Consider the following 20,253-nt stretch of genomic DNA (forward strand, 5'->3'; position numbering starts at 1 on the left):
CAAGGGACTAGGTGAGATATGAGCGGGAGATAAAGAATTACAAGATTGAGAGGAAAGAGTAGTACCTGATAATAACGCTGGAGGAGCCATGAGAGGAGCTATGCTTGACGGTTGTTTGCTTGATCCAGACGCATTGAGAATGGCTAACTCCTTTGCAAGAAACCTAGTCTCACCAAATACCACACTTCATGAAATAAACACTCGTTGAGAAGAGGGATTGAAGCATCGATACCCTTTTTGTTGAGAACTATATCCCACGAATATGCAAGGAGTACTACGAAAAGACAATTTGTGTGGAATATAAGCACAGAATAGCGGAGAAAATTGGCACCCAAAGGTTTTCAAAAATTTGTAATCAGGTTCGCGATGATAAAGCATATAGTATGGAGTCTGGTGTTGTAAAACAAGAGTTGGCATTCGATTTATTAGATAAACTGAGGTAAGAAAAGAATCAACCTAAAATCGAGATGGCAAACCAGACTGTCCAAGCAAGGTTAGGCCTGTTTTGACAATATATCGGTGTTTTCTTTCAGCAACACCATTTTGTTGAGATGTGTAAGGGCATGTGAGATGATGAAGAATACCATTTGCACTTAAAAAAATTTTGAATTGATTTGAGACATATTCTCCACCATTGTCAGTTTGAAATTGTTTAATGCAACAATCAAATTGTTTTTCCACTAACAATTTAAACTTTGTGAAAGTTGTGAATACGTCAGATTCATTTGCTAATGGAAACAGTAAGGAAAATCGACTATAAGAATCAACAAAAATAACATAATACTTGAATCCACTTAATGAAATAATTGGAGAAGTCCATACATCAGAATAAATGAGTTCTAATGGCTTAGATGAACAACTTGTAGAATCAGAGAAAGGTAATTGTTTATTCTTCCCAAGTTGACGTGGCTCACACAGCATGTGAGGACTAGCAGGACCAGAGACAGGAATTTGACGACTTTTAAAAAGATAATAGAGAATTTGGGATGATGGATGCCCAAGACGTGAATGTCAGATTGAAGAATTTGTTTTAACACCAAGAAAGCCAGTGAGGCTCCTTATTTTATTCCTAGAAAGCTGCTGAAAATTCAAAGGATATAGACAATTCTCACTTTGCCCCTGGAGTAGCACTGTCCCCGTCTGCATGTCCTTCACAGCATAACCACAACCAGTGAGTACAAAATACACATTATTATCAAGACATAGTTTATTAATAGAAAACAGGTTTGATGAGGCTTGTGGACAATGAACAATATCTGTGAGAAGCAATGGTTTTTGTGGTGTATGTAAATGATGAGAGCCAATACTGAGTATGGGAAGAGATGAACCAGTACCTATACCATTCACACCATCATTACCATGAAATGGTTGCGGATTGTCAATATTGGTTTCATCAGAAGTGATATGGGTATTTGCGCCACTGTCTGCAAACCATTGCGTGTTTAGTAGTTTGTCATTTGTCTCAGCAACCATGGCAACAAGTTCCCTCGGCGAACGCCTACCCTGAAATGAGAAATCCATTCTCTTGAAACAATCCAAGACACTGTGATTGTACCATTTGCATATTTGGCATTTCGCATGGTTATCTTGTCCATTCAGTGGAGATGGTGAGGTAAATTTTGGCATGGAGGAAGTTCCACGACCCATGGAGGAATTGTCGCATCCGATCACCTGATTTGGAGTTAAGGAACGGGGCTTGCGTTGTGCATTCCTGTTGCTATAGAAAGCAATGGAGCCAGATTAGTCGGGATCTTATGCAATTTTATGGATTTATGATTTGGATTCCAAATCATAAATATTTTATATAATGATAAAGAATAATTTTAAACGGATAATGATAAATAATTAATTTTAAATGGTTGTTACAAATAGAAAATCAAATATATTTGCTGATTAAGCAGTTAAAATATAACAAAGAAACTAAAATACCTAAGAATAATGAGAATTAAAAAATTTAACAAAATTGTGGAAGTTTGAGAGAGAAAAATTGAGAAGTGTCTTCTACTTTTATATATAGTATAGTATGATATTTAAGGGAATAAATTAAGTATTTCAATTGAAATATTTGTTGAGAGAATAAATTAATAAGATAAAAAATTTGTAATTTTAGGAGGGAAAAAAAGATGAAGTGTCTTTTATTTTTATATATTTATAGATATAGATTTTTTAAAATTAGTAATAAATATACTTATATTATCATTTAAATAATGATAAAGGATAATCATTAAATTATTAAATTGGAGTTTAGATAAAGGATAATTTAAATGGTTGTTAGAGGATTATAACTAAATAATTAAAACATAATAAGAATTAAAAAATGTAAAACAAAATTAGAAGTTTAGGAGGGAAAAAAATGTGAAGTTGTATTCTACTTTTTTATATATATATATATATATAGATAGATGGTACAGCCAAACTCTCCACTTCTTATGGTGCGTTGTTAGACTAGTTACAGGCTAGGAGATAAACATATCTATACATATGATGAAGTACGTATAACAAATGTGTAACTAATCCTCAACTAAGAACAAGCATTATCTTTTGGGAATCTTATCATTATCAATAGAAGCTTTATCAGCAGAAGCTTTATCTCTAACGGTTTGTGTGCATGTGATATATATATATATATATATATATATATATATATATATATATATATATATATATATATAAATTCTCTTATGAGGTCTTATAATGAGGTCTTAAAATGAGGTACTAACTCTTAGGGTTCACTTTTAAGGTTCAAAAAATATATTTTTTAAATTTAGAAAAAAAATATATTTGTATTTTAATCGATCTTATAAATCTAATGATATTTTTTGTTTGAAACAAAATTCAAATGTAACCTGAAAAGTTTAAGAAATGTATTTTATTTTATATCCAATGATCCAAAATTATCATGAACTTTTCATATTTCATATTAAATCGTTGGGTTCATAAGATTAATCAAAATATAAATATATTTTTTTTTCTAAATTTACAAAAAAATATTTTGAACCCTAAAAGTCAAGACCTCATTTTACGATTAAGGTTGACTTTTCGTTAAAAGCATATAATAGATAAGAAGATGTTCGATAGGTGGCCAGTGCCATGACATCAATATGATGTGGTGTACCAGAATAAAAAAAAAATTGCCAATTCATATATTGAATCATAGATAGTTGGTGTCAAATTTAAAATTGTTTTGATTTTCATCTACATCGCCACATGATATGACATTCAAAGATTGTGAACTAAATATTTCTTGGGAAATTTTATCTATACACCATTAATCTACTATCTTTACGTCATTTTTTGAACATGATAAGTTTACACCAAATAATTATAATTCTACACACAAATTTGTAATAAAAATACCAAATTACCCTTGCTTTATACAATATTAAGAATATTAGTGTTAAGTTTACACACATTTAACTCACAATTCAATCTCCCATTTTTTACCATTCTTATTACAATAAGACAGTAGCCTGCCTCTACCGTTTCTTCACATCCTCACGTTTGCCCCTACCGATTATACATTCCGGATTCGACGTCAATTTCTGACATAGAAAGATTTTTTTTTGAAGGGTGGTCATTCTAGGAATTGAATCCAACCACATTTACTGCATAAGTTATCACAAACTCGAGCAAGGCTATTTGTGTTGAAGTTCAGTGGAAGATACGAAGCTAATGGTTTAAAGTTTCTTACAGTTACTTCGAATTGAAGAAGAGCTTGGGGATTGTAAAAGTCCAACATCTAAAGATGTGGGCACTCATGCCTTGTTTATAAGGCTAAGCCCACCTCTTACCACTATCTATGGGGGTGTGGATTTACAACATGGTATCGGAGCAATTCGTTCCTGTTGGACATGACCTCTACTCCACTTGTTGGGTCTGACAAAACCCAGCCCACAAGTGCGGGGGAGTGTAAAAGTCCCACATCTAAAGATGTGGGCACTCATGCCTTGTTTATAAGGCTAAACCCACCTCTTACCACTATCAAGGCCTTTTCCTAGGCTTGAGTGGGTTGGGCCTAGCCCACTTGCTTGGGCCTAAGGAGAAACAAAGCCGTGCGGGCCCGATGTATCCACGGGAGCCGGACAACCCAAAGCGGATAATATTGTTGGTGTGTATGGGGGTGTGGATTTACAACAGGGATCAAGCAGTTTATGCTGGTGATGATTGGAAGTAGACATGACACCTTCGTTAATCGTTATTGATGTATTTATTGCAATTCTGGTTTTTATCCAATCACAAGAGATGATTGGAAGCTTTTGATGTATTTATCTTCAATTCTGGTTTGCATATTTTGTGAATTTGGCAGATTTCGTGGTCACGAAGCACATGTGGCCCTGACTCTTCGGCAATTAGTCCCTGCTTGATATTTCCTCCACAATTCTTCGTAAAAAGTAAATTAACTTTTTTTTTTAAAAAAAAAATTTCTGGTGTAAACTTAGTAGTCCCTAATAAAATATGTAAAAATAATTTATTTTAAGTTTAAGGGTTAATATGTCATTGTATACAAGGATATTTATATAAATTAAAAAAAAATTTAAAAAATGATGTATTTGAAATGAGACAAGTACCTAGGATATAAAATTGCTCCAAGAGTGTCGGCAAGAAAACCAGAAATTCTCATCAATGGTCGGCAAACAAAAAGGAGGCCATCAAGAACAAGAACCGTTCACCATTCTAATCCACCGCTTTCCCGCATTCAACTTGTTCTTTTGTACTAGTCTGCGGGAACACTACCGTTTGCTCGACCCCCATAACTCGCCGGAGGAATCCGTTCACTCATACCTCTCCCGCGAGGCTCAGAAAGTGCGTGCGCTTGTCTGCGTGGGCCACACGCCTCTCAAGTCTGACGTTCTGGGGCTTCTACCTTCCCTCGAGCTTGTGGTGGGCTCTAGCGCTGGAGTTGAACACATTGACCTCCCAGAGTGTCGCCGAAGAGGGATCGCCGTCACGAACGCTGGCACAGCCTTCTCAGAGGATGTCGCTGACTGTGCTATCGCCTTGCTGATTGACGTTCTCCGCCGAGTATCCTCCGGTGATCGGTATGTTCGCTCTGGGTTGTGGCCTAAGTGTGGACATATTGCTCTAGGTTCTAAGGTTTGATTATTTTCTTTACTTTTCTCTTGAATTTGAACTTCATTTTCGTATGTTGATTAATTTGGATCAGTTCTTCTTTCTATCAATTCAAACTGTTGCAGACGAAACTTTTCACTTTTTTAGGTAGAATATATATATATATATGCAATCATCAATTGATTTATAGTTATGATAAATATCTCAACAACTGATATCTTAGTTATTCCAAATGCATACATGTAAGATTTTATGTGCATCATGTGGGACATAGAACTCACGAATTCACTTGAATCTTGTGCTTCGAATTCAACAGCGATACAAACTGTTGGGATCTTTATCATTTTCGATTGATTTAGTAATCCTTTCTCGTTTTGAGAAATATACATCAGCTTTATGTTATTTGTTTCAGTTGGGAGGAAAACGTATTGGGATCATCGGACTGGGAAATATTGGTTCTGAAATTGCAAAAAGGCTACTGGCATTTGGGTGCAGCATTGCCTACAACTCAAGGAAGAAGAAGGTTTCGGTCCCATTCCCTTTCTATGCAAATGTCCGCGACCTTGCTGCTAACTCCGACGTTCTGGTTCTTTGTTGTTCACTGACAAATGAGACTTACCATATAATCAACACGGACGTAATGAAAGCATTGGGAAAGGACGGGGTGGTGATTAACGTTGGACGCGGTGGTCTTGTCGATGAGAAGGAACTGGTGAGAAGTTTGGTTGGTGGGGAGATTGGCGGTGCTGGTTTAGATGTGTTTGAGGATGAGCCTGATGTGCCAAAAGAGTTGTGTGAATTAGATAACGTGGTGCTGTCTCCTCATGCTTCTGTCCTGACCCCAGAATCATTTGAAGCATTGCATGATACGGTCTTAGCCAACTTGAATGCATTCTTTTCAAACAAACCTCTGGTATCGCCTTTCCCAAATGAATGAAGGGGCAAGCAGTCTTCATTTGCAATTGATTTTCTGGCTTTAACTTGTCCTTTTACTTTAATAATTTTTGAAGCTCTTAGCTATGAACAAAACGTTTTCCTCTTTAATAATTTTTTTTTAAAAAACAAATTCATTAAAGTTCAAGAAAACAATTAATTGATTAGAAGCGTTCAAAATTCACTCTAGAAATGAGTGAAAAATATGCAATGCCTCATCCTCGTTTTGTGTTTTGTTTAGTGAAGAACAATATATCATAATTTGAGGTAATTGATCCACTCCAAATCCACCTACAAAGTTTATTAGATTTGGATCTTACCAAAATACACTAATAAGTTAATGTATGACAACTTGAAGTTAACTGATTTATTAGATTTGGATCTTATGAAACATTTAGGTAATTGTCCACATGGAGTTAATTTATTTTCTTCGGATATTTGTTTATGCATCGGCATCTGACACATTTGTTGTGTCAAGACTAACATCTCACACTGCATTGGTATACACAAACCAATGTGGTTTATAAGCAAATATTTGTTGAGAATTCGGTAATGCAAATGTTGCTTTAAAGCGCGGATAAACGCTTTCCTTAAAGTGTTATTTCCCTCCACCAATTGGTGTGCACAGGATAACAATAAATACACTTCCAAGATACAATGAAACACCACGTATTTAACGTTTGATGTTTGGCCTTATCCACAAAGGAAGAACAATCAAGAATGACCAAGACAAACATAACTTTAACTAGTGCTTTGAATTCTATTTTGTAAGTAGGGCTCACCATTTAGCCCGCGGGCCTAGACCCGGCCCGAAAGTAGACCGGGTCGATGCAACCCGGCCCGACCCCTTGGGCGGGCCTGGGCTCCATTTTTGGGGCCGGGCCCTGCCCGAAGCCAGATACCTCGGACCAATTTTGGCCCGGCTCGAGCCTGACCCAAGCTCGAAATTATTTATTTTTATATGTAAATAATCTGTATATATTTACATATATATATATATATACACACACACATACACAGACAGTGCACACTGTCTGTGTATTTGTATATATATATACATACATATATATATATGTAATATATATATATATATATAATATATATAATATATGTGTGTATATATATTATTGCAATGTATGTGTATATATATATACACATAATACGTATATATTTCACCCTCTATAAAATATTGTTCAATTGTATAAAAATTAAAGTACAATTATGGCATTAATCAATTGTAAGCAAGGATGACAATTTGTCCCCGACCCGCCCCGCGCGGATTTATTCTCCAAAACCTTAAAGGCCCTAAATTCTTAACCCCAAAACCCTAAAGACCCTAAACTCCTAAACCCTAAAGGCCCTAAACCCTAAAGATCTTAAATCCTAAACCCTAAACCTAAGCACTAACCCTAAAGCCATAATATGACCATCTACTCATAAATGTTGATAAAATCTTAAGACCCTAAGATTTTATAAAATAAGTATAAAATTAAACTATTTAAAACTATAGATGTGTACAATATAAAATTTAAAATCAATACTCATTAAGTAAAACTAAAATTATTTAATTGTGTTAAAAATATAACAGGTGGCATGTAAAGATAATAATTTAATTAGTTGGCAAATACAACATGAAAGTAGCTTTAGCTTGTTGGTCAGTTCATTACTCTCCTATCTAAAAGTCTCAAGTTCGAACAATTTAATTTTATAATTTTCAAAGAGGAATTTAATTTTATAATTTTCAAAGATGATGAATAGTGACGGGGCGTGGGAGCCCGAAGCCCGAGCCCGGGCCGGGCCTAGGCCTCATATTCTCAGTTTGGCCCGGCCCGAGGCCCGAAGATCTAAACCGGACCCGGGCCCAAAAAAGTCGCACGCCTGAGCCCGGGCCTAGGCCTTATATTCTCAGTTTGGCCCGGCCCGAGGCCCGAAGATCTAAACCGGGCCCGGGCCCAAAAAAGTCAGGCTGGGCAAGCCCGGCCCGATGCCGATCCCTATTTGTAAGGATAGAATCCAAGTTTTAAGAGTTTTTTAGATGATGATTGAATCTCTTAGAATGACTTATTTATAGAGAATAACACACATTTTGGTGAAGGATTGTGTTCAAAAAGAAACACACATTTTGCTGAAGGGTTGTGCACAAAAAGAAACACACGTACAATCTTGTGAAGGATTGTGTCAAAGAGAAGTTAAATGAAATTGAAAAGAATTTGTAAGACAGTTGTTGCGTCCATTGGTATGTAATCATTTCTTTATTATTTTAACAATGTTCAACTCCTCTCAAACAATTGATGTATTTTTTTAGTATTAAGAATTATTGGCAACGGTCTAAGAGAAAAAATTGTGAACCCATGATTGATAGCAGACACATCAGTTGATATACTTGGACTTCGATTTTCCAACATTTCTTAAAAGTTACGTAAATTAGAGATTTAATTAGGGAACACACTGATTTTCATGATAAAATTTGTCATCGGAGGGTGAAATGGATCCATCCGATGGTATTTATTTATTTATTTTTCCAATAAGGGATTTGGGGAGGGGATGAGATTCGAATCTACGTCCAAATGGATAGATCGGTCCTTACATATAAGGTGATTGTCATTCCATTCGATGGTATCGTTGTACTGCCCTACATACTATGACTGCCCGTTCAGGCACAGGGTTCGTTTGATAGAGCGAAAAGATTGATTTTCAATACTAACGGAAAAGTTGTGAAAAAAAACTGAGTTTAAAGGCTGTAAAATATGTTGTGAGGTGTTTGGTGAAGTAAATACTGACGTTAGCGGAAAAACTATTGAAATAAAGTATTATAATATTATATTTATAAATTTTTTATTAAAATTATTTATATCAGTCAAACTCCTCTCTCTCCCATTTCCTCGAACTCATGGGAAATTTGTAAAAATGACCTTCTCAAAAAGTCAAACCAGAGAAATGACCCATTTTTTTATAAACCGTAAAAATGACCTAGTTTCATATTGTAAAGACCAAATTGTCCTTAGAAAACATAACCCACCATTTGGCTTTTCCCCTTCCCACGAAAACCCACTTCTTTCAAACTCCTTTTGCTCGACGGGCTGCTCGACGATTACCGTACAACTTCCGATCATCAGTTTTCAGCAACAGATAAGAGATTTTCCCCCCTCTGAGGTTAGTATCTTACTGACTTAGTTTTCTGCCTAACATATACTCGATTTTAATTTGGTATTACACGAAAAATTTTGCATTTTGGTACATACCTGTGGCCGGCTTGGGTTTTTGGTGAAACTCTGTTTAATTGGGTGACATTGTGGGTGAAGTCTTGGGTTTTTGGTGGTGCTTGGGTGCAGGTGGTCAGACATTATGTGTGTTCCAGTATTCTTAATTTTGTAGTCGAGCATAATTATTGTGTGGGTCGAGCATTAGTCGAGCAGTTTTATTTAGGTCGGGCATTATGTGTGTTCCAGTATTCTTAACTTTGTAGTCGAGCATAGCATAATTGTTGTAGTCGAGCATAATTGTTGTGTAGGTCGAGCATTAGTCGAGCATAGCATAATTGTTGTAGTCGAGCATTGTTGTTGTAGTCGAGCATTTGATGTTGTTAATTTTATGTGGTCGAGCATTTTTATGAAACTGTGGTCGAGCATTTTTATTTTTGTGGTCGAGCAAATGTGTTTTTTTGGTCGAGTATTATGATTGAAGTCAATATTAATTTGGTTATTGTGTTTCTTTTTCAGATAGACAATTTTTCAAAGAAATGGATTACATGATTGAAATGAAAAATCATTGCCCAGGTAAAGTTAGTGTTTTTTCAAATATATCTGAATCCATAAGCAAAATCAAAAGGAAGCTTAGTGAGGATCAACTGGAGATGTTTAGGAGAACATGCTTTGGCATGTTTCTGGATGTGGGGCACATGAATTTCTCTGGCCAGTTGGTACATCAAGCTCTACTACGACAAGTTGTAACCTCTGCTAAAAAAGAATCTGGTGTGATATTATTCAGGTTCAAATTTGCTGGAAAGAGGGCAACATTTTCTGTTGCTGAATTTGCTCTTATCACTGGTTTGTTATGTGGTGATGTCCCTCCCCTGTCTAGCTTGATTGACACTTCTGTGCATAGGATTAGGGACTTGTATTTTGGTGGAAATAAGAGCATTGGTAGAAATAAGTTAGATGAAGTTTTCATGAGTTGTGATCCTGAACCTGGAAAGGAAGAAGATGTGTTGAAGCTAGATCTGGTATATTTTTTGGAGTCTGTTTTACTGCCTAGGGAGCGTAGTAGGAATATAGATATCCAGTGGTTGCAATTGGTTGATAATGTTAATGTGTTTAATAAGTATCCATGGGGATCTATGAGCTATGCACGTACCGCAAAGTCTCTTGCATCTGTCATGGTAGGTCTACAAAGATGGAAAAGTACAGCATGTATGGATTCCCGCTAGTACTTCAGGTAGTACTTAAATTATTTTGAAATGAGTTTATGCTTTGTTTGTTGTGAATATATCTCTAAAAAATAATGTTGTTTGCAGATATGGCTTTATGAAGCGGTGCCGCGCATCGGTATGTCTTACGCAAACGTGAGGGAAGAAAACCGGTTTCCCCGAATATTGAACTGGAGCAGCACTGCCACTCCAGAATCTAATGCTATTGTCTCCAATATTTTTGATATGAGAAAGGTATATATTGCATGGTATATATTGCATGATATATATATATATATATATATATATATATATATATATTAATGTTTTCCATGCTTATTTGTTACAGCTAGAAGTGCATGATACGCTTGTCCCTACTAATTTAGAGTTAGGGTAGGAATATTTGAGTAGTATTGGAAGCCCCAAGTTAAAGGAGACGACCAATGTTGTGGGGAGCTCCAAGACAAAGAAAAAGAGCTCAAAGAAGAAGAGTAATGTAGCGGATGAGAGCAATGTTGCGGTGGATGCTTTTGAGAATTTGTTTGGAGATGAGGACAATAATCGCCACAACCCTGAGATTGAGCGAGAGGATGATCCAATGGGAAGAGTAAGTTTATTCTTTGTTTTTGATTTTTTTTTGTGGTCGGACATTAATTCTTTGTTTTGTTCTTAGATTAATTCATTTGTTCACATTTTTTTTTCGTTGTGCAGGTTATTGAGAAGTTACTTGGGATAGAGAAGGTGTTGATTGAGCAGAAAAAAATAAATAGGTTGTTGAGGAATGAGGTTACAACTTATTTTGATGCATTTTTCCAATCTGTGGAGGGTAATATGAAGACACTAGTGGAATTTAGAATAGGAACTAACATGGAGGTGGATGATGAGGTTCTAAGTGATGAGATTGAACCTCAAAACAAGGGGTTGGAGAATAAGGAGAATGATGCGAAGGAGGAGGAGGATAAGGTGGAGGAAAATGAGGAAAAGGTGGAAAATGAGGAGAAGGAGGATGATGTAGTTCAAGTAAAAGAGAATGAGGAGAAGGAGCCGGAGCAGGAGGAGGTGGAGGAGGAGAAGGTGGAGAAGGAAGAAGTTGGAGTTCAAGTAAAAGAGAATGAGGAGGAGGAGGAGGTGGAGAAGGAAGAAGCTGGAGTTCAAATAAAGGAGAATGAGGAGAAGAAGGAAAAGGATGAGAATGAGGAGGCCGTAGTTGGAAGAAATGATGCGGAGTTGCCAAGTATGGAGCTGGAAGCTGTGGATGAACTATTAGAGCTTTCAAAGCATCGGTTTACACCAGAGAAGATAAACAAGGACTCTGAAGGAGTGGAGGAGATTAGAGAGTCTCAGTTTCCCACAGCTACACCAGGTGGGACACGCAAGTATACCAGAAATAAGAATAAGCGTGCGAAGAGGCCTGGACCACAAACGAAAACACCATTTACCTCCCCCAGCTTCAAGAGGAGGAAACTTATGGTGGAAAATGAGACAGTTAATCCATTGACAGACGCTCCAATATTACAGTTGAAGCGAGCGTATCCAAAGGAATGGGCACGCGATTTACTTGCTTTCATGAAAGACAATACACTTGAAAGTAAGTTGATAAGTTGGGAGCCATGTCAAGTAGACAAGAATTGGTTTGTGGATGCCATCAGACCAGAAACCTGGTTATCGGACAAGGTAATTATTATGTACTGAAGATTTTTATTTTGAAAAGATATATGATGAAAATTTCTTTAACATATTCATAATCTTTATGTAGCACCTTTATGTGGCAATGTACCATATTCGTAGAAGGATTGCCAATAACCCTGAAGTTTTTAAGAAGAAGTCTGCAGTGCTCGACAGTTTTTTCTTTGTAAGTATATTTCCAACTAGTTAGACCATAACTTTTGTAAAGTATATCAATAGCTACTTTAACCTATTACAAACTGAACAGGGTCCGGGTTACGCAAGCTTTCATACTTTTCAATGAAAGCAAGGATTGTTCTTGGGACAATGATAATCTGATTTTGGACAATGTAATAGGAGAAAGTCCAGTGAAATCTGTGTCTTGGTCTAACGTAGACTACGTTTACTTCCCTGCCAACTTCAACAATGCACATTGGGTGGTTGTAGAGATGATCTTGGGGGAAAGACAGATTAACGATTATGACTTGCTTACAAGCTGCACAAAAATTCCAAAATTTAATGAATTAATGCAGCCCTTGAAGTTGATGATGCCATACATATTAAGAGCAGCTGCGTTAAATGATGAAAATCTCTCTCCCTGGAAACTTAAAAGGGTATCGTCCTGCCCTCAGCAAAATAATGTGTAAGTTAAGTTCAAATTCTGTGTGTAATTGTAGTCCATGTTACATGAGTTAGTTAGGACATTAACATATTTTTTTATAACAGAGGAGATTGTGGCATGTTCACCATCAAGTTCATTGAAGTATTAACTGCAAGCATGCCAGTTAGTCTGATAACTCAAGAGGACATGGTATTCTACAGGAAAAAGTTCACTATGGAGGCATGGGGTGGAGAATTTTTAATGTAAATATGCTTTATATTCATGGTCGAGCAACTTTTTTTGTCAGTCGAGCATGTATATTTTGCCAGTTTTTGTGAATAGTATATGAAAAAGTTTGATTTTAATGTAGTCGAGCTTATATTTACTTAGTCGAGCATGTATGTTCTGTAGTCGAGCATGTATTGTCTTAGTCGAGCATTTGTTTTCTTTAGTCGATCATTTTTTAAAGTAGTCGAGCTTATATGTTCTGTAGTCAAGCATCTATGATCTTTAGTCGAGCATTTGTTTTCTATAGTCGATCATCTGTTTTCTTTAGTTGAGCATTCATGTTCTTTAGTCGAGCATGTATTTTCTTAGTCAAACATTTGTTTTCTTTAGTCAAGCATTTGCTCGACCATAAACAACTTTGCTCAACCATAAAAACAACAAAAAAAAAGTATAATAATTTGCTCGACCATAAAAACTTAAATGCTCGCTCGACCATAAACAACTTCGCTCGACCATAAACAACTTTGCTCGACCAAAAAACGCAAATGCTCGACCATAAATAACTTTGCTCGACCATAAAAACAAAAATGTTCGACCATAATACAACTTTGCTCGACCATGAAAACATAAATGCTCGACCATAAAAACACAAATGCTCGACTACATATATATTTGTTCGACTACAAACTCAATATGCTTGACTACACAGATGCTATGAGTAGATAATGAGTTCGTTCAGAACTTCATATGCACTTGAGAAACATATGGAACAAAATTACTCGGAATATAGATGTACTCACCTGTCAAAAGTGATATGAAATGTTCACCAACGAACCTCTCTTCAGACTTGCGATAACGAAGATCACAAATAACTCAAAACCCGAACCCGATCTGGATCTGGCTTTTTCGAGCTCTATAGAACAAATAAGATGATGAGAAATAGCCGATCAAGGGCAGATAAGATGATGAGAAATAGCCGTTAGGAGGGTTATGTGTATTCTGATATTGTGAGTGGAAAAAAAGATATTTCAACATTAGGGGTATTTGGGTCAAAAAAAATACAAGGTAGGTCATTTTTGCGGTTTATATAAAAATGGGTCATTTCTCTGGTTTGACTTTTTGAGAAGTTCATTTTTACAAAATTCCCCGAACTCATCGTGTGCTCCAGGGTTGGAATTGACCATGTTGATCTCTCTGAGAACCGCCGCTGTGGCATAGCCATCAACAACTCCGGCGTCGCATTGGCCAAACACGTCCCCGACTATGCGATCGACCTCTTGATTTATGTCTTGAGGAGAGTGTCTGCTGGTGACCGGTATGTTCGCACCGGGTTCTGGGCCTCTGGCCTGTGAAGGTGTGGTGTTTTGAGTTTATCTTTTATATATATAGTTTGAGGTTTGCATTGTTAATTTAGTGATTCTGCTAAGTTATGATTTTGAGATTACAGTGATTTTACTGAGTTTAGAGTTTAGTGACAATTCGATTGTCGTATACAATTTCATTGTGAAGCGAATTGAAGCACAGAGTAGCTTTTCTGAATATAGTTCCTTACAGCATTGGTTTTATATCATGTTAGTGGCCTTCTGTAATGTGGATCAGCAGTTATATCTGAAAGGAATCGAACAACGATCACGCAGCGGAATAATAAAAATTTTCGATTCCTAATCCGAGGATCTGTTTAAAAACTACATTCGATTATGGGTTTAGAATAGTTACCCTTGTAGCGCGCCTTTCGTACTGTCGAAGCATACAACGAGCACGAACTTTCTGATCGTGCCTCTACGGTATCCACACGAACGATGCAATCTTCGTGTACGTCTCACGTCCACGAACGAAACTCACGAGCCCTGCGGTTGCTAGACCGAAACGAACCCGCCGTCTTCAAATCCGATTCAACACCTTGAATCAGTTTAGTGAGCAAAATAGGTGAACACCTTTCGAAAGACTCTCAGCCTTTTCTCAGAAAAACTCACGTATGACTTCTATGTTTTCACAAAAACTTATTCTTTTAATAACAAAATTATTATATATAATAATAATTAAGAATGGATGACCATTCACCCTCGAATTCTATCTCTTTGTAAACATATATATATATACACGTTCAACACTTTTGTGGTTTTTTATATATATATATATATACAACGTACTATATATATATGTATTATATATATCTTTTTATATATATAAAGAAAATAAGATAAAATAGAATTCCAAAAAATGTTTGAGTCCTACTCAAATACTTATCTTGGTTTCTAGAAATTTATTAATACCAAAGTCAAAATATCCTAGTCCAACTAGGACCGAAAAATGCTCACGTTAAATATGAAATTCATCTCATGAATTTTACGTTCCGTATTGTTTACCATTCTTAGTGTGCGACCCTGTAGGTTCCCGTAATGTTGGTAGTAATTATAAAATCCTATTTTAGAATTACAAGCAGTGAGTGATGTCTAGCAACATATCACTGCTACCCAAATTACGAGAAAGTCAATGTTTCGACTCAACCTCTACCGCGACTAATGTTACCGTGTTGTAAATTCCTTTTATCCTCGATATCTAGATTGAACACGAGACATGGATATGTCACCCTCGTATAGCTCAATCAATGTTTCCTGATTCCCGAATAAGCTAATCGAAACAAATGACATTGATATCATTATATCAACTCATTTGAGCATGGCCATGCATTTATCAGCTCTATTCAATCAAGAGGCCTTAGATATCAATCTCGTGTTATGAGAAGGACAAATTCCATCTTGATCACTCACATCCCTCTACATAATTTATTATACACCTGATCACCACCTTTATAGCCACCTTGTTAAGGGCAACGTTTGATAGTGTCAAAATGAACAATTTCTTATGTCGGGAACAATGGTGATCTCAGGTCGAAGGACTACATAACACCATCATCACTATGAAATTATTTATGACATCCATAACACGATCCATGTAATGATTTCATGGTGGGTCGATCCAGTACATAAATTCTCCAATTTATGTACCTACGTGTTGACTTAATATCATATATTAATCAAGCACATATTAGCCTCTACATATTATTGTCGTCCCTGTTAACAATAATATTTGGCTAAGGACATTTAAGAATATACATTATATTCTAGGGACATTATTACAATAATTCATACTACACAGATATAAATAATTGCAATAACCAAAAAATAACTTTATTAATAAAATATCCATGATAATATAATGTGCTAAAGAATCATCATATGATTGACTTTAGTGCACACTCTCCAACAATATCCTCTGGTGATATGTGTCTTGCTGTGTGTTCCTGTTAAGTGGTTGATTGTTGACTTTCCCATTATTTTGTCAAGTTTTCTACATCAATATATATGTCTATTACTTTGACAGAGAATTGTTTTATATTCTGACAGTTCCACTGCTTGAAGATCCTAATTATAAACAAGTTTTGTTGTAATTTTTTTTTCTGATTTGGTTTTGGTTCTCGCTGAGATCTTTGACATCATCTTGATGTAGCCTTGAATGTTATAGATGTTAATGGCATTGATTTAGGGATATTGATGACAATAAAGTAGGGTTGATTGTTATGTATATTAGCTGTGTAATTATATACAATTATTAGGTAGATCATGGAGAATATATACCTTCCTTATTAAGCAGATTCCAGCCCTGTAAATCAGCTATTTATTAGGCTGATTATAGCCCTGTAAATTAGCTAATTGATTTCTAAGAATCATCATTGTAAAGTCATATATAATGAAAGACTCCAAAGGAGAAAGGACAAGTTTTTCTTGTCACAAACTACTGTGTATTTTGACAATAGACATAACATGACAATGTGAGTAGGAATGACTTGGGCATTGGTTTCAAATGCATATCTCATCTTTTGACAACAGGGTTATGGGGATTTACTGCATCTTAGTTGTCTTTTGGCTCATTCTTTGATATAGCGAACATGCAAATTATGTATAACTGGCATGACTGGATAAACGAGCAAAATAGTCCACCCCGAGTCAATGATATGAAACATATGATTGCAGTTAGGGGGAAGCGAATTGGGATTTTGGGGCTTGGTAATATTGGCTCTGAAGTTGGCAAGAGGCTTATGGCCTTTGGCTGAAGCATTGCATACACATCGAGGAAGAAGAAACCTGCTGTTATATTTAAGTATTATTCTAATGCCATTGACCTCGCAGCCAACATAGAACCCTTTGCTGTACACTTACAGATGAAACTCGCCACATAATCAACTGCGATGTCATGACAGCATTGGGAAAACATTGATAAATAATCAACATTGGACGTGGGACACTTGTTGATGAGAAGGAGCTGGTGCAGTTGATGATGCAAGGGGAGATTGGTGATGCTGGATCTGATGTTTATCAGCATGAACCTGTTGAGCCGAAAGAGTTATTTGCATAATTATGTGCTCTCTCCTCACGTCGCCATTGCCACCCCTGAATATTTTGATGCATTGGAGGAGTCGCATACAACCTGAAGGCTTTCTTTTCAAGTAAACCTTTGCGCTCACTTGTCAACATTGAATGAGGTGAGCATAATTGCTTCTTTCACTGTAATTGTTTCATCAAATTGCAAAACTCATTGAAAATCAATGTTTTTTTTATTTTATACTAAGACAAGGACCAAAGATTTTGCAATTTGTTCTCGTGTACTGCCATGAATTGACACAGTTTTTGGTTGCTTCTGAATTTTTAACGATTGATCTGGTTTGTAAAAACTGTGTTTAATAATTGTTTGGCTGATAATGCAAATGTTTGGCTGTTTTCTCCTATGCCTCTTGAGGCTAATTTTGCGTATGAACTTCGTCTCCTTTTCTCTGATATTAATGAATTTAACCTTGAGTATACACAAGTATATTCTGTTATTGTTAAGCGGCATGTGATGTAGTTATATGCTGAAATTAGCAGCAAATATCAGGCTGAACTCACTTTTTGCTCTAGTGTTACTGATAAGCACATGATCATAATCTTCCTTGTGGAAATTTCTGTCAAATAATGACTAAAAAGGTGTGAACTTTGTATAGTGTACTAGCCGTTCGCGACAAGATAGGAATAAACAAACAAAAAAAAAAACTTAAAATTACAAAAGAGAAGCAAAGTAATAATAGAAAACTTAAAATTATAAAAGAGAAGCAGAATAATTATTATTCAAAGAGCAAGTACGTAGATGCCACGACATTAGCTTCAATTACGAAACTTACATACACAATATCAAATTCAACAACACCTGCCACAACAAGAACATTCAACATATACTAATCAAGCTTGGCCAAATCTAGGCTTTTTTGGAGAGAGCCTCCTGGGTTTTCTTGAATAGCTTGTGATGAATATGCTGAGCAAAAGTGCGAGGTGGGTACAGTGCTGGCTCTGTCTCAGACACAACCTCTGGCAATGGCTGGAGTATGATCTTCTCTTTAGGTGGTTCACAGAAAACAGCCCACGAAATCCTAACTCTCTCTTTGTTAACAAGTCCCCTGTGAAGAATGCTCTTATACTTGCCATTGCTCAAGATTTCAATGGTGTCACCAATGTGCATGATAATGGAGTTGGGGACACATTTAGCAGTCACCCACTTGCCTTCATAAAAGAGTTGCAGACCAGGGACCATGTTGTGGAGTATGAAAGTGAGTGCACTTACATCAGTGTGAGCTTCAACACCCAAAGCTAGTTCTGGTTGAGGGCACTTGGGGTAGTAGTTGATTTTCATTTGAAGAAGAAGCTCCTCCAACCCTCCAACTTCTTTCTCTAGCCTTCCTTCTTCCAATCCCAAACCCAGTGATAAAACTGACAGAATTTTGGTTGCTAGGCCTCTCAATTCCTTTGCATACTCACTAGTAGCCTTACTGCAATTCAAATGTACAGATTTTTTTTTTTTGAGAATTATTCAGTGAAAAACTAGTAACAAAAACTAATTAACACATAGAAGGTCATAACTTGAACATTTAATCAAAATTGATGTTCAAACAATCAAGAACTCAACAAATTATGTACTGAATCAGTCTAACTTACATGTAGTCACTTGGTGTCTTAGGCCATATCGACAAGTTGCGCTTGTCCTCGGGAAATATGAGGTGGAAGAAGTAGTCCTCCCACTCGAGTTGCCCGCTAGCATTGTTAGCAAGCTTGCTACCATATCCTTGAATCTTCCCTGAAGCCTGGTCATTGGCATACTTCTCTTTCTCTTCAATAGGTTGATCAAAGAAGGCCTTTCCAGCTACCTTGACACGCTCCATGAGCTCTTCGGAGATGCCATGGTTAACAAGGTGCATAACCCCCCACTCCACAGAAGCTTTCTTCAATGCCTCTCGACATTTCTCCCGAACCACTTTGTCCTCAGAGTCCATCTCCTTCAAATCGATTGTTGGGATTTGAGGTCCTTCATGTTTCTTCTCTTCCTCAAAAATATTACCAATGCTTGTTAGCTCATCTTGTGGCCTAATGTACTCTTTTGGGATCGCTTGAATCCCACTGGTTGCCAAACTCTCAACTCTTGGAGTCACTTCAGAAGTCACCATTCTTATAGCTTTGTCTCTCTTTGAATTTCTTTGCTTGTAATGATGAGTGTTTTCTGTTTTTTGTTTGTGTATTGGTGTGGCAGTCTCAATCGTTTACTACAATGCTAGTGTTTTCCTGGGTTTTTATAGGACGAATTATCGGCCTTGATAAGAACGCTTATGTAATGTTTATGACTTCTAGTTGTGGTAGAGGAAAAGAAAGAAATAGAGAGTTGGGTGGTTGTTTGTTCACGTGTTACCAGACGAACTAGGTCAAAGTCGATTTGGTATAACATGGGAGATGCGTTGACTGGAAAGTTGAAGCACAAGACCTACTATTGCCAACAGTCCCAGAATGACTGTTCTCTTATCACGAAATGATAACTGAAACACCTTTTTTTAATAACCGAGAACGACTCAGCATGCGTGCTTTTTGCACAGTCCATTAAATCCAAACTCGAGCCGGGTTAGGCACGCACAAACTACATGTTATTAGTTGGACTGAAGTTCAATGTAAACCACTTAGAAAGAGCTATGTCTATTTAGAATTAAAACTCCCTACTTTTAGCGCGATTCTTTTACGCCCCGAAACACATGAAGTCTCTAAATTTGCGTTTACTCTTCGTAATTAGTTACTTTTCACTTAAAAGTCTTAGTGAGTATTTGCATAGGTAGAGCACTAACTTCCACAGAAACAGGAAAATATGGGAATAGATATGCTAGAAAGTCTTCGCCAAATGAAGGTTGGAGAGCCAACAAACAAAATGGCAGATACGCACGTTGCAGCTAATTCAGAGCTGCATGCATGTGCATTGTTTGTGGTTGATGAGGAGCTACTAGCAC

At 36.6% G+C, this 20,253-nt stretch overlaps 3 protein-coding genes and 1 pseudogene across 3 annotated transcripts; 3 read left to right on the top strand and 1 right to left on the bottom strand.

Annotated features, from left to right (window-relative positions):
- The first annotated feature begins 4,597 nt into the window (after positions 1–4,597).
- Positions 4,598–6,032, top strand: LOC119987401 (glyoxylate/hydroxypyruvate reductase HPR3-like). Its single transcript, XM_038832302.1, has 2 exons — positions 4,598–5,094; positions 5,483–6,032. The coding sequence occupies exons 1-2, from the start codon at positions 4,624–4,626 to the stop codon at positions 6,005–6,007; spliced, it is 996 nt and encodes a 331-aa protein (XP_038688230.1). The 5' UTR covers positions 4,598–4,623; the 3' UTR covers positions 6,008–6,032.
- Positions 6,033–9,856: 3,824 nt separating this feature from the next.
- Positions 9,857–14,254, top strand: LOC119986809. The gene is made up of 9 exons (XM_038831506.1): positions 9,857–10,381; positions 10,517–10,663; positions 10,806–11,015; positions 11,120–11,467; positions 11,528–12,082; positions 12,165–12,232; positions 12,342–12,716; positions 12,800–12,937; positions 14,071–14,254. Exons 1-9 carry the CDS (start codon positions 9,857–9,859, stop codon positions 14,252–14,254), a joined length of 2,550 nt encoding a protein of 849 aa, XP_038687434.1.
- Positions 14,255–16,177: 1,923 nt separating this feature from the next.
- Positions 16,178–17,704, top strand: LOC119987266 (annotated as a pseudogene).
- A 331-nt stretch (positions 17,705–18,035) lies between these two features.
- LOC119986510 (leucoanthocyanidin dioxygenase) lies at positions 18,036–19,533 on the bottom strand. Its single transcript, XM_038831094.1, has 2 exons — positions 18,926–19,533; positions 18,036–18,759 (listed from the first exon to the last, which is right to left on the bottom strand). Exons 1-2 carry the CDS (start codon positions 19,429–19,431, stop codon positions 18,192–18,194), a joined length of 1,074 nt encoding a protein of 357 aa, XP_038687022.1. The 5' UTR covers positions 19,432–19,533; the 3' UTR covers positions 18,036–18,191.
- Between the last annotated feature and the right edge of the window lie 720 nt (positions 19,534–20,253).

The sequence above is a fragment of the Tripterygium wilfordii genome, chromosome 20 (assembly GCF_013401445.1).
Source record: "Tripterygium wilfordii isolate XIE 37 chromosome 20, ASM1340144v1, whole genome shotgun sequence".
Classification (NCBI taxonomy): Eukaryota; Viridiplantae; Streptophyta; class Magnoliopsida; order Celastrales; family Celastraceae; genus Tripterygium; species Tripterygium wilfordii.

Excerpts from the sequence above, each read along its gene's own strand:
- LOC119987401 (XM_038832302.1), top strand. The coding sequence starts at position 4,624 with ATGGTCGGCAAACAAAAAGGAGGCCATCAAGAACAAGAACCGTTCACC. Across the intron at positions 5,095-5,482 it reads ATATTGCTCTAGGTTCTAAG|TTGGGAGGAAAACGTATTGG; the intron begins GTTTGATTATTT and ends TATTTGTTTCAG.
- LOC119986809 (XM_038831506.1), top strand. The coding sequence starts at position 9,857 with ATGTTTAGGAGAACATGCTTTGGCATGTTTCTGGATGTGGGGCACATG. Across the intron at positions 12,233-12,341 it reads CCTGAAGTTTTTAAGAAGAA|GGTCCGGGTTACGCAAGCTT; the intron begins GTCTGCAGTGCT and ends CAAACTGAACAG. Across the intron at positions 12,938-14,070 it reads TGGGGTGGAGAATTTTTAAT|GGTTGGAATTGACCATGTTG; the intron begins GTAAATATGCTT and ends CGTGTGCTCCAG.
- LOC119986510 (XM_038831094.1), bottom strand. The coding sequence starts at position 19,431 with ATGGTGACTTCTGAAGTGACTCCAAGAGTTGAGAGTTTGGCAACCAGT. Across the intron at positions 18,760-18,925 it reads AAGACACCAAGTGACTACAT|TAAGGCTACTAGTGAGTATG; the intron begins GTAAGTTAGACT and ends TTTGAATTGCAG.